The sequence below is a fragment of the Miniopterus schreibersii genome (assembly GCF_964146895.1).
Source record: "Miniopterus schreibersii genome assembly, chromosome: 11".
Lineage (NCBI taxonomy): Eukaryota > Metazoa > Chordata > Mammalia > Chiroptera > Miniopteridae > Miniopterus > Miniopterus schreibersii.
Window position 1 is genome coordinate 928,932 of NC_138111.1, and position 13,544 is coordinate 942,475.

At 56.5% G+C, this 13,544-nt stretch overlaps 1 protein-coding gene across 3 annotated transcripts in view; it reads left to right on the forward strand.

Annotated features, from left to right (window-relative positions):
- The window catches only part of CACNA1B (calcium voltage-gated channel subunit alpha1 B), a gene marked incomplete at its 5' end in the record, with an annotated part of 127,616 nt that overhangs the window by 91,560 nt on the left and 22,512 nt on the right, over nucleotides 1-13,544 (forward strand). For all 3 annotated transcript variants that reach the window (XM_081152145.1, XM_081152144.1, XM_081152146.1), the window contains 4 exons: nucleotides 6,682-6,798; nucleotides 7,026-7,091; nucleotides 7,259-7,350; nucleotides 9,279-9,423. In XM_081152145.1, coding sequence (XP_081008271.1) covers nucleotides 6,682-6,798; nucleotides 7,026-7,091; nucleotides 7,259-7,350; nucleotides 9,279-9,423 — 420 coding nt within the window. The remainder of the gene's footprint in view (nucleotides 1-6,681; nucleotides 6,799-7,025; nucleotides 7,092-7,258; nucleotides 7,351-9,278; nucleotides 9,424-13,544) is intronic.

The window sequence follows — 13,544 nt, forward strand, 5'->3', positions numbered from 1 at the left end:
CTGTCACAGACAACATCACTCTCGGGGTGAATTCTGGAATCACGTCACACTGAGGAGAGACCAGCAGGGCTGCTGAGTGTGCCATCCCTCGAGGAAGCTGATCCCCTTCCTTACAGGGCGGCAGTTCTGACGGCAAACCTGACAAAGGTGTGTGTGCGGGATGCTTACGTGGAGCCTCACCAAACCTCATGGAGACATCAAGGGAGAGCCAGATGGAGTTACCTCTGTTACAATAGTGACAGTGTCCCCCACCCCAACCTGCAGACTCAGGCAGTTTCAATAAAAATACCGATTTTTTTTTTGGTCTGTTTTGAAACTTGACAAGCTGCTTCTACAATTTATAAGAAGGAGCAAAGGCCCCAATAGTCATGATACTTAGGAAGGAGAAGGTGCTGCTGGGGGTGTGGGAGGGAGGCTGTGAGGATAGCCATTGGGACAGTGGGACTGGCCTGGGTCAGACCCCATCGTGCCCGGGACCTCAGTGTGCGAGGGCTGGACTGCAGCTTGGTGGGGAGGCAGCCCGGCCACCCACGGCCAGCACTGTGATTCACGATGCACGTGGGGAAGCCGACATCGGATCTCGGTTCACACCAGTCACCAAAAATCTACTTCAAATGGATGAGAAGACTTAAGTATAAGAGGCAGAACTTCAAAACTCTGAGAAGGAAACACAGGAGGATGTCTTTAAGACCTGGCGATAGGGACAGATTTGTTCAGCAAAATATAGAAAGCACCAGCCATGACTGAAAAAAAAAGTGTGCAGTCAAGCCTCTGTTTATCAGAAGGAAGGGCCATTGTGAACAGGGAGGACCCTGCCTCGCGCTCCTTCATCCCTACGTGAAACAGTGGCGCGGTGCCCAGCACGTGCCGGACACTGGGTCCTGGAACAAAGGTCAACACCCCCGCTCTCCTGGAGCCTCATTCTGGCGGAGGCACCCAGGAGGCCCCGGGGGCTGTGGGAGTGCATCCAGACAAGACGCCAGCGGGATGGTGACTTTCTAGTAAAGGCGCCGGGAGACCTGGGGGAAGAACAGGCCGAGGCTCCGGGCTGCGCTGTGGGAGGGGCAGCGGGCCTGGGAAGGGCCATCAGTTCAGCTTTTATTTTGAGTGAGACAGGAGGACGGTTTGGAGGGCTTTAGGGAGAGGAGTAACACCATCCAGCTTTTCAGACCGTACCTGCTCTGTTGAGAACATAGGGTAGGGCGTAGGCAGAGGCAGCGAGACCCCCGGGCACTGCCGTCAGTGCCTTCTCCCAGACACAGAGCTGAGAGGGCCCGTGGTGCAGCTTGGTCATTTGGGAGGTGACCCTAGGAATACGGGGGCTGGTGAACAGAGCCACAGCAGGGGCAGCTGGGGCGGGGGCCTGTGTCCCGGCCTGGGAAACGTCTCAGGAAGGTGTGGGTGCTGGCACTGGGTCTCAGGCCTGCGGGGATGCCGTGCTGCCCAGCGTGACTGCAGTGGGCCAAGTGGAGGAGCTGGGCGAAGGGTTGTCGGGTCTGGATATAACAGCGCAGAGCCGCGCACAGACGGGTGGGTGTGAAGGTGGCTCCAGAACGGCATGCTGTTCAGTCCGAGCATTTGGAAAACGTATCGTCGTGGACTGAAAGGGGAAAGAATGTGGGTGGGACGGGCGTAATCGGGCAGCCGGACAGAGGGCCGGAACTTGGAGGGGATCCGGCCGGTGATGAGGTCAGGGACTGTGAGCATGTGGATGGTGTCAGGGCTGTGAGGTCCTCTGGAGGGAAAGGAGTGATGCCCAAGTTCCAGGTGCACCAGCGTTGGTGACGGAGGTGTGGCCAGGGGATGGGAGGCTTCCTAGACCACTGGCCCTGTCAGTCAGTGTCCAGAATGTTCACGTGCAAGGCTCTTCCGAGCATCAACAAACAGGTGGGAGGGGGCAGAGGTAAAATGGGGTTCTACACAAAAGCAGTGGCCAGTTCACAGGGGAAGAGATGCTCCATCTCACCTCCATGAAATGACCCTGAGATGCCTTCAGACCCCCCGGGTTGTCACAGTGAGATTCTAGCACTGCACCTGCAGGCAGGGATGCTGCTGGGCTGTCAGAGGGCCGCAGGGCCTGGGGCCTGGGCACACAGCCACCTGCGTCTCAGCTTCACCCGGGCACCCTCCAGAGAGTGCCTGTGCGACCTGGAGACGTTCACTCAGGTGAGCACCGCAGCCGGGCTGCAGCTCTGTCCGTTCACGTGGCAATGTGCCCACGGCAACCTCAGCAGCAGCGAGCTCTGCTCAGTGCCCACGCACAGGCCCCATGTCCCGGGCACACAGCACAGCCCCAGTGCCAAGGTCAAGAGCAGGGAGGGACCCATTTCAGGAGCTTGTGGTGACACAGTAAAGAAAAGCAACCACACACAAGCTAAGGGCAGTTGCTCCGTGTGGGCGGAGAGGGAGGCAGGGCTAAGCCGGTGGGGAACATGAGGTGTTCTGTTACTTTCTCAGGGTGTGTATACAGACAGATGTTTATACTTAGTCTTACGTGGTATGTTTCACGGCTTTTAAAATCTAATGATCTGAGTAACCCAGGCAAAAAGCTGAAAGCTGCCATTTACCAAAAGTAAAAAATCAGGGCCGTCCCCCCAGCTGATGGAGCTGTGGCCTCACCCAAGGGCCGTCCCTTCCCAGTGCTCCTCACAGGGACGGGGCACCAGCGTTTCTGACTCCCGAGGAAGGGACGCAGACCCTGAGCTCCAGCGTGCAGGGCCGCGCTCTGGGAGCTTTCTGCACGTGCGTCCTCGCCAGAGGGCGATGCCGACGGGGCTCTGGAGGAGGGGCAGGCAGGGAGCCCGGCCAGTCAGACAGGAAGCCGCCTCCCAGCAGAGACCAGTGCAGGAGCCTGGAGTGGCCCAGCGCCTGGCCCTCAGGCGTCCTAGTTGTTCAGACCCTGCTTCAAACAAGGTCACCGTCACCCGCAGGGGGGCAGAGGGGCTGGTGGTGTGAAAGCTCACTGCCCACAGCGCTGGGCCTGAGGAGAAGGCGAAGCCTCTGGTGTCTGTCTCTTCCATCCGCAGTCACTTCATCGCTACCCGGTGAGCACTTTTTTCCTTTGGCAAAAATATTAGTGTCAGTTCCCACCCCCAGCTTAAGACAAACTAGAGCAATGGCAGAACCAGGGCCCTGCAGAGAGTGCTCCAAGCGAAACTGACATTGATTTCTTTGCCTGGAAATAAAAATCAGTGCCCGTGAGTCATGAATTTGCATTGCAGACGATGCAAATGGTGCCGCTGTCCCACCAGCAGCAGGTCTCCGCAGTCCGGTCAGGAGGCACTTGAAGCAAAGCGCCCAGTGACCTGTTCGGAGTCTGAGTTTTGCTTGTGTTGATGACATTCTCTCCTTTGTTTTCTGTGTGTCCTTGGTTCACCTTAACCTACCTGCTGACTCACGCCATCCAACCAACATACAATGCGAAAACCATGTCTCCGTCTGTATGTTGTGCGCCTGCTGCTCAAACACCCCAATTTGTAAATAACACGCAATGTTCATCCATGAAAACATCACATGTAGGAAAGGGTTGGTTTCATGACTTTAACTGTTCTTAAAACCCTCCGCTTTGCTTGCTGTGCCCTCTGTGTCCTGTGAGCCCTTGAGCTGCCCTCCCGAGGTGTGTGGTCAGAGCCCGGCCCACCCACCCTTCTGGCCCCCTGCACGGTCCGGTCTGGGGCCCAGCAGGAGCTTCTGGGTAGGTCGGTAGTGCCAGGGGGTGTTTCCTCTGGGGCTGGCTCAGAGTTGGGGAGGTTCTGCAGGATGTGGGTTTGGGCCTGAGCCCAGTCGAGTCCATGGTTTCTGTCACACATTCTGCCAGCAAATGCAGGAGGTTCTGTTGCAACCGGTGGCCTCCAACGGAGTCTGCCCTGGGGTCCTTCCTGCAGGCCCCACACAGGGCCAGCCTGGGGCACAGGGCCCTTCAGAAAGGGCCGTGTAAGGTCTGCCCCAGGAGACAGTTGAGCTCCAGGCTTGTCACCGGGGCACCAATGGTTTGGGTGCGCACACCTTGGCGGGCAGGCTTATGGGGACCCACGTGGCTGACGGGCCCCCGTCCAGGTCTGCAGGACTATTGAAAGGAGAGTACAGATTTGGGAGCAGACTGAGCTGGGGCTGTGAGTGGAAAGTCGTGTAGAGCAGCAGGCACTTGGGCTGCCTGTTAGAGGGGACATTCGTGATGAGGGTCCCACAGTTGGAGTGGAAAGTCCTGAGTTTTAAGAAAATGACTTTTTGGTGCTGCTCAGGCTCTGACTCATCGCTGAGCCCTGTGCTCACAGCAGCCTCACCCCACGTGCCCTGCGCATGCGCGTGGGTCTAGGCATAGTGCCCATTTCATCGTCAGCCCCCCAAGAATGAAGCGAGCAGGATGGTAGTGTGTCCTGCATGCCACCAGACCTCGCCCCAGCGCAGCGTGGCCCCCAGGAGGTGCACAGGTCTCGGGGAGGCCCTTGCTTTGCTGCGGACTTGACCAGACGCACTGACGTGCTTGGATGCAGGGACGCTGGTCTTGGCCCGGGGTCAGCCCGTCACCTGGGTGGGGCGTTTCCCCAGCTGTGAGCTGTCAGATCCCCTCAGCGATTCCTCCCACTGGGCAGGGTTCCCGAATCCCCATCTTCCAGAGGACGGAGCCAGGGCCCAGAGGAACCGAATGTGCCCCCAGGGGACGTGTCCCACCCTGAGAGTGCAGCGATACGCCCTGGCGTCCTCTAGGCCTTTCCTGGCTCAGAGGTCGGAGGGTCAGGCAGGGCCTGGCTTTGAAGTCGTGTAGCTGCTCCAGGTGTGGCAGGAGCCATGGACTCCGGGAGGAGGAGGCGTGTCCACCTCCAAGGGGTTGCTGAGGCCAGGGGTGACCGTGCACAGCCGCGGGGGGCTGCCGCCTGCTGCCCCGTCCTGCATGCCGGCTGCGTGGTGGCGCCTGGTGTCTCCTGCCGGGTGCGGCCACCGCTGTCTCCCTGTCACGCTGTGCTCGGAGCGGCTGTAGCCGCCGTCACTGTCTGTCCTCGTGGCTCTCCGGGGCTGTCTGTCTGTTGCCACCCCCGTCCCCTGTATGCCCCCAGAGCCCCGAGAACGCAGCTTGGGAGGAGAGGGGACCTGGAATCCGCAGTGAGTGCCCCGACCAAAAGCAAGCTTGGCGTTTGTCACAGGCACTTTGGACAGGCGAGCCCCAGCCTCCTTTGTGTGCCTTCCCCTTACCCCACAGCTGCACCTTCCCCGGTGCCCCAGGAAGTCTTGTCTGCCAGCTGCCGGAGCCAATTGCTCAGAGCCAGGCAGGTGCTGGCTGACCGCCACCTGACGGGGTTCCAGAGCGGAGACCCCCTGGAGGCAGGCCCGGCCGCCCCTCCCTCGCCGAGCCCTGTCGCCCTGGCCGGTGCAGAGTCCCCTCGGTCCCTGTGCTGTCCTCCCGAGGAGATTGGCCCGTCTGAGAGTCCTCCGGGCCCCGGGGCACAGACGGGGAGGGGGTGTCTCCCAGCTGTTGTGCACCACGGGCTCCCTCCCTGGCACAAGTGAGTGAGGGAGTTGTGGGCAGCCTGCCCCCCAGGGTCCCACCTGGAGGCCCACTTCCGCCTCTTGCTGGTCTGCGCCCACTGACGGCCCTCCCAGCGGCATTGTCCAAACCCTGGCCCACCGTGAGCGTCCCCGTGCAGCCGAGGTCCTTGACCAGCAGAGGCCAGGGTCCCTGCCGCCCTGGTGGGAACCCGGCTGTCAGCCCTGAGAGCGGAGAAGTGTCAGGGAAGCTGCAGACAAGCTGTGGGTTGGGGCCACTGTCCCTGGAAGCCAGTGACATCCGTCTCCACTGATGGCCACCAAGACCAGACAGGCAGCCCTGGAGTGCGGCCCGGCCCCGCATGCTGTGCCACTCAGGTCTGCCTTCTCTCCTCGTTCCTCCACGGTCTCCGCCACACAGCCCGTCAGCCCTGCCGCCCGCTCCCGCACGGGCAGGAAGCGGCTCCCGCTGCGCCGGGCACCGTCTCTAAGCAGACGGGCCCCCAGCTACATCTCCTCGGGGCCACTGCCAGTCATGCCCCCTGAAAGGGACGTGCAGATAGTTCAGGGTGTCCCAGGCCGCGTGGAAGCCTCACTCCCAGGCCATCTGCGGTGGCCAGAGTATTGCTTTATTTCGGCCTGTTGATGGAGAGGTGGCTTCCACGGCGTGAGCGGCAGGACCACCAGCACTCACGCCTCCTGGGTGACCTGTCTGCAAGGGACTGGAGCTGCCCAGGGGAAGAGTCTGCCCCCCTGCGGGGTCCCGCAGGCAGAGCTTGGCGGGCTGTGTGGGAGGGGAAGGGTGAGGCCACCAGCAGGGTCCGGTCCCTTGGGAGGCACTCGGGAGAAGCAGCCCTGCCCAGCACCTGGACTGTCGGCTGCGTCCCACCCAGGTGACGCCGGCTCCAACGGGCAGCAGGGAGCTGCTTGGGAGACCTCTGCCCTCCTGTCGGGTGGGGAGCCGAGGGCGGGCGGCCGCTGACCCGCTGCATGAGGATTGACCCGCAGTGATGAGCTTTACTTTCAGGTCTCTGATGGCCGGTGGCTGCGTAGACTGTGAAGTGGTGACTTTGTTTTAACCTCTCTTTACCCACCTCTTTTCGGGACCCCAGGGAAGTGGGGAGGGGTGAGAGGGGAGCAACTGTCCTGCCGTTCGGGAGGCTGACTCCTGAGGGTCAGAGAATCACCTTGTCCCCGCAGAACAACTTCATCAACCTCAGCTTCCTGCGCCTTTTCCGCGCCGCCCGGCTCATCAAGCTGCTGCGCCAGGGCTACACCATCCGCATCCTGCTCTGGACGTTCGTGCAGTCCTTCAAGGTGAGGCCCGCTGGGCGGGCTGGGCCCGCGTGCGCACCCGTCAGCACCCGCTGCCCATGGTCGTGGGTGCAGACTGGTGGGTTATCCAGGGTATCCTGTTGATGCTCACAAAACTCAAGTGTGCTCTGATTTTTTGATGAAGAAACGGAGACAGTCACTTGGTGGCCAGTGCGGGCGGGCCTGGGGTTGGCCACTGTCCTGGGGCTGACCTTCCTTGTGTCCCACAGGCCCTGCCCTACGTGTGCCTGCTGATCGCCATGCTGTTCTTCATCTATGCCATCATCGGCATGCAGGTGCGCATGCCACCGGGGCGGGGCTCGGGCCCCTGGGCAGAAGGCATTGGTCACGCTCTTGCCGAGGTGGCACCTGGCCCTGGTCCCACATCCACGCTCACCCTCCTCTGCCTGGCCCTGGCACCAGGAGCCAGCAGGCCAGCCTGCAGCCTGCTTTTCCATTTCAGGTGTTTGGAAACATTGCCCTGGATGATGACTCCAGCATCAACAGGCACAACAACTTCCGGACGTTTCTACAAGCCCTGATGCTGCTGTTCAGGTGTGTTGTTCGGAAGCTGCCCAGACTCAGAAGTTCCTTCACTGAGGTGCAGAGGCCACGAACCAGCCCGTGAGCCCCTCCACCTTTCACTCTCCACCTGCACTGTGCTGGCTTCCTCTCCCACCTTCCAGTTTCTCCCTTCTGCTGTCCTTTCCTGAGGGCTCCTGGGGTGAGCTCCAGAGGGAGTCACCTGAGGGCCTGGCCAGGCCGCCTCCCCCGCCTTGCCTCTGCTCCCTGGCCGCAGCTGAAAGGCCTGCAGTGACGCTGCTGCCGAGAGGTCTGGGAGGACAGGCGATGTCCACAGGACCTTTCTTGGTGCACTGGCCTCACGTCCTCCACCTCCCACCTTATTGATGCAGGGACCCATGGGGTCAGGGAGGAGAGAGCAGGGAGCTGCCTGCAACAGAGGGTGGAGCTGTTTGGTGACCCCAGACCCCAGCAGCTAGTCTGCTAGTCTCAATGCACCTCCACCTTCTATTGCTTACGGGGCTGCCGCACCCTGGGCTCTTGGGTGTAGCCAAGCCCCCCAGGTGGAGCCTCGAGGGGCACAGGGCTTGTTTCGGGCACAGGCCTCCCTGGGAAGGTGTGCTCGGAACCTGCCTTGTACTAAGGCAGGGCACCCTCTGAGGCGGGGGCACTGGGGGGAGGGAGGAAGTGTCCTGCTGCCTCCTGAGTGTCCCTCACTAGCCCAGCCTGCTCTGTGACTAGGAGGGAAGAGCTCTGTGTGTGGTTCTAGGCAGAGGACTACCAACGTCAGACCCCACCCCCACTTCCCTGAGGTTTCGCCACCATGCTTATGTCCACGGAGGACTGCTGCAGGGTTGCCCTGGGCACAGGCGGGGGTCTCGTGTGGGGTGAGCTCAGACCCAGTGTGCTTTGCTGAGCTACACAGAGGAGTTTCTGGCTTCTCTGCCTCAGAGGAGCAGGAGCCCTGAGGCCTACGCTGTCCCCTCTGGACTTCAGCTGGAATGTTAATTTCATGTGTTTACCTACTATATCCCTCCTTGTGCCACAGAAGATTTGAGGCCAGCCTAGGAAGTCAGCCTTGGCTCTAAGTCTGTGGTCTCAGAGATCTCTCTTCCTCCCTGCTCTTTATGTCACCCGTGAGCACCTCACCCTTCGGGCGTGTGGTACAGGCTCAACTGGCCACTCTGCAGGACCCCTCACCCCTGGCCATCATCTGTGGGGAGTGGTCCCAGCTTCCACCCAGGGCGGACACACGGGCACAGAGGGGCCCCGGCCTCCCGCCTACCTGCAGCCTGCCGCACACCTGGCCCCTGTTGCTAGCTGCCTTGCCCAGGAACAAAAAATCTGTGCCCAAACGCCCTTCTGGTGGCTGCTCAGGCAAGGTGTTCATGGTGTATTCAGGAAGCAGTTGAGGCTGGTTTGACTGGAGTGGATGGAGGGTGGGGAAGGATGGGCAGCAGGTCACGTGGGACTGTGGGCAGTCATGTGAATTTTGGCTTTTGCCGTGAGTGACAAGATCTGACCTGTATCGAGTGGATCTGCTGGGCGCTGGGCAGGGTGGTGCAAGAAGGTGTCAGGAAGCTGTTGCAAAGAATCAGGGTGGTGAGACACGGTGAGAGTCTGTGTCTGGAAGGTAGATGAGTTGACAAGCTGGATGTGGTAAGGGAGAGACAGAGGCAGAGTGATGTCTTGAGCAGGTGGAAGGTAGAGTCAGCATGTCCTGGATTGAAGAGGTGGGAAGTCCAGGGGGACTGCGGTGGCTCTGAGGTGCCCCTGGAGGGCGCTCAGCCTGGTGCACACCAGGTTAGTTTTAGTCGTTTGGAATGAGCAGTTTAAAAGTCTGATGCCAAGGGTTTTTTTATAGCAGCAGCAATCTGTCACCCAGACTTTACAGCTCTGCAGGCTCTCTGGGCCAGTCTGGGCCGTCCTCCTGGGCCTCACAGCTCCACCCTCCCCCTCAGGAGTGCCACCGGGGAGGCCTGGCATGAGATCATGCTGTCCTGTCTCAGCAACCAGGCCTGTGATGAGCAAGCCAATGCCAGTGAGTGCGGCAGCGACTTTGCCTACTTCTACTTCGTCTCCTTCATCTTCCTGTGCTCCTTTCTGGTGAGTCCAGTCACTGTGCCCAGCCCAGTGCGTGTGTCCCATCTTGGTCCGTCCCAGGGCCCCTGCATTTCATGATCTCTGGCTTTGATTCGTGTCGCACTGCAAGCTGATTCCTCAGAGATGCCGCCCCATTCACCCTAAAAGGACCACCCAGCAGTGAGCTCCTCGGAACCCCTCCTTGACTCCTTGGAGAGGGTTTTGGGTTCCCATGGGGCAGTTGTCCCTTTGTTGTCAGCTGCTAGAGGATGTCCACTGTGGCAGTGAGACACAGAAAAGCAGGATTTCTGTCAGTGTGTTGGGAACAAGCTGCAGGAAACACATGGGATTTGATTGGAGCAGTCAGTGGGCTGGTCCCAGGAGTGTGGGTTTCATTCCAAGTCCTCAGAAGCCTCGGGGAGACCTGAGCAGGGGGACACAGTCTGCCTGACATGTCAGAACCCCACTCAGGTGCTGTTTATGGTCAGGGGAGCCGTGCAATGAGCAGGGACACAGGTGACAGTGGCTGGAGAAGAGAGCAGAGAGCTGTGCAGTGACCAGGGACACTGAGGTGACGGCCTGGGGAAGGGATGCAGAGGGCAAGCAGGTGGTGTTGAGCTGCACCCTGATGGTGGAGCCAGCACGATGAATGATGGAAAGACAACTGTGTATTAGGGTCTGCAGGGCAATGGTGTGAGGGGTTCTTCCCTGAGGTGGGGAGATGGGAAGCTGCAGAGGCTGTGTATGTCAGGGTCATGCCCTGACCCCTCAGAAGACCTTTTGTGGGCAGTGGGGAGGCCAGGCTTTCTAGAGAGTCACTGCCTTATGGGTGGTGGGAGCATCAGTCTCCATGCAGTTTCCAGACACCTGAGGCTGCAAAAGCCAACCAAGCTGTGGGTACAAAGTTAAGCACCTGAGCCTGGCCTCGTGATGAGGTCCCACAGAAAGCAAATCCATGATGACACACCAGCCCCAAGGCCAGCACGCCCTGCATATGCTCAGGATGAGTTGAGGAATCCCTTGGATCTAGTTGTCACTCCTCTCTGGAGAAGTGGATATTTGGTGGCCATTGTCCTTTGTGTCTTATTCCCATGGGCCTTTTCCTCGACTAAAGCAGAAGAGAAAGGAACTGGAAGCACAGTCCTGGCACCGGCTAGTCAATGTGGATCTGTGGGTAACTCACGCTTGAATCACTGGAGTCTCGTTTGGTCTGACAGAGAAATGATGGGGGAAAACTGAATTGTGATTTTTAGGGTGGGTGGCAGGACCAGGTTAGGTTGCGATTCAGTTGCTTTGATCAGAGCAAAGGGGCACTAACAGTTACAGAAAGTGAAGCTGGTGACAGCCTGCTTACAATGACCGAGTTGGATACTGTGCAGAGTCCCATGAATACTTAAGTGTTCCGGTCTTTGTAATAATCCTGAGATTGGTAGTATTATCACAGTGAATAAATGGACGCTTAGAGATAGTAAATATTTTGGTTTGCCTGTGTTTGGAACCCAAGCTGTCGAAATGGACAAATTTCTGTAATGACACAAATCAGCATAACTGAGTCAAGAAGAAATAGAAAACCCAAAATGGCCTGTGACAGGTGAAGTGTCTTGAATCGCTCATCAAAAACATGCCCTCAAGGTAAAGCCCAGGACCAGGGGGCTTCCCTGGGGAATTCTATCAGACACTTGAAGAGGAACTAACAGCAGTCTTCCTCAAACTCTTCCAAAACACTGAGGAGGAGGGAACACGTCCAGACTCTTTCTGTGAGGCTGGTGTTACCTTGATGTCAAAACCAGGCAAAGACACGATTAGAAAAGAGAACTGCAGACCAGCATCCCTGGTGATCGTAGATGTAAATGCCCTGAACAGGGTGCCACTCGCTCGTTCTAGCAGCGTGTTGAGAGGATCATTCCCCGTGACCCAGTGGTCATCTCAGGAAGGCAAGGGTGGCTCAGCAGGTGAAAATCAGTCAATGTAACAGGCCCCACGAATGAGGAAGCACCCACACGATCGTCTCAGGAGACGAGAGAAAGCATTTGACAAAACTGAACACGCTTTCATGATAAAAACACTTAACTAGGAACAGAAGGGAACTTGCTGAACATGATAAAGAGCTTTTATGAAAACCCACAGCTGACATCACATTTCATGGTGGAAGACTAGCAGCCTCTCCCCAAGAGGAGGAGTGAGACAAGGGTGCCCGCTTTCTCACTTCTGTTCAGCGTTGTGATGGAAGCCCTGCTGGAATCTTTGGCGTGAAAAGAAAGAAAAGGCATCCAAACGCAAAGGAGGAGGGAAGCTGTGTTTGCAGATGACATTGCTCCATGTGTAGAAAATCCCAAAGAACACCAACCCCCCCCGAAAAAAACTATAGCCAATAAACAAGTTCACCAAGTTTCGTGGTACAGAAATCAGGCGTGTTTCTATACACCAGCAGTGAACAATATGAAAAGGAAATTAAGAAAACAATTCTATTACCAATAGTATCCAAAAGAATAAAATATTTGGTAATAAATAAATGCCCATGGAGGTGAAATACTTGTACACTGGGAACTACAAAATATCGCTTAAGTAAATTAAAGAAGACCTAGTTAAGTGGATGGACATCCATGTCCATGAATCAGAATATTGTTAAGAAGGCAATACTCCCCAAAGTGACTTACAGATTAAACACCTTCCCTGTCAAAATCCCAGTGGCCTTTTTTTTTTTTTTTTTTTTTTTTTTTTTTTTTTTTTAGAAATGGAAAAACCTATCCTCAGATTCATAGGGAATTTCAAGGAGCCCCAAGTAGCCAACACAATCTTGACAAAGAAGTAGTTAGAGGACTCATATTTCCCAATTTCAAGACTTACTGTAAAGCTGCGTAATCAAAACAATGTAGCTGAATAGACATTTTCCCCAAGAAGACATACACATGGCCAACAGGTACATAAAAAGGCGCTTAACATCACTAATCATCAGGGAAACAGAAATCAAAACCGCAGTGAGTTATCACCTCCCACCTTTAGAACGACTACGATGAAAAGACGAGAGGGAAGTGCTGGCGAGCATGTGGAGGAAAGGGAACCTCATGTGCTGTGGGTGGGAATGTAAGTTGGTGCAGCTACTATGGAAACAGTATGGAGACTCTTCATAAATTAAAAATAGCAATGCCATATGATCCAGCAATCCCACTTCTGGGTATTTATCCAACGTAAATGAAAACAGGACACTTACGAGGTATGTGCACCCAGTGTTCATTGCAGCATTACAGTAGCCAAGCTATGGAAACAACGTAAGTGCCCATCCACAGATGACTGGGTAAGAAGATGGGTGTGTACATACAATGAAGTGCTTTTGAGCTGGAGAAAGGCAGAAATCCTGCCATTTGTGACATCATGGATGGACCTCGGGGCATAAGCCTTACAGAGAAAGACAAATACTGCATGGTATCACTTACATGTGGAAACCGGGGCGGGGGGGGGGCAAACTCAGAAAGAGTAGAAAAGTTGGAAGTTGTTTCCAGTGGCTGGGGATGGGGGAAATAAAGAGAAGTGGGTACAGGGTACAGGCTTCCAGCTCTAAGCTGGCCTTACATGGTCTACGGGAAGAGGGTAACCGCGGTGATGGCCGTGTTGACTGACTAGCTCGTGGGCCCTTTCACATGTGCAGGAGCATCGGATCCCCACGGCTACACTGGGATTGTCTCACCATTTTGTTCACCAGTCGCACCTCAGTAAAGCTGGGTGGGAGCGATGTGGTGCTCGCATGGAGATCGACATAGAGACCAGTGGAGTAGGGTTGAGAGTCTAGAAATAGACCCTAACGTCTGCAGTCAGTTGGTTTTTGTCAAGGATGCCAAGAGTGTTCCATGTGGAAAGAAGAGTTTTTTCAACAAGTGTGAGGAGACAGCTGGAATTCCACCCGTGAAACAGTGACGTTGGGCCCAGGCCTCACTCCATATATAAAATTAACTGAGTCAGTTAAAGACCAAAATATAAGAGCTTAAATTACAAAACTCTTAGGAGGAAATACAGAAGGAAAAGCTTCAAGACCTCAGCCTTGGCTAAGGATTCTAAGATCGTTTTGATACCAAAATCATGAGCAACAAAAGAAAAGACAAGCTAAACTACTCAAAGTTAAAAACTCTTGTGTTGAAACAGAAAGCTTC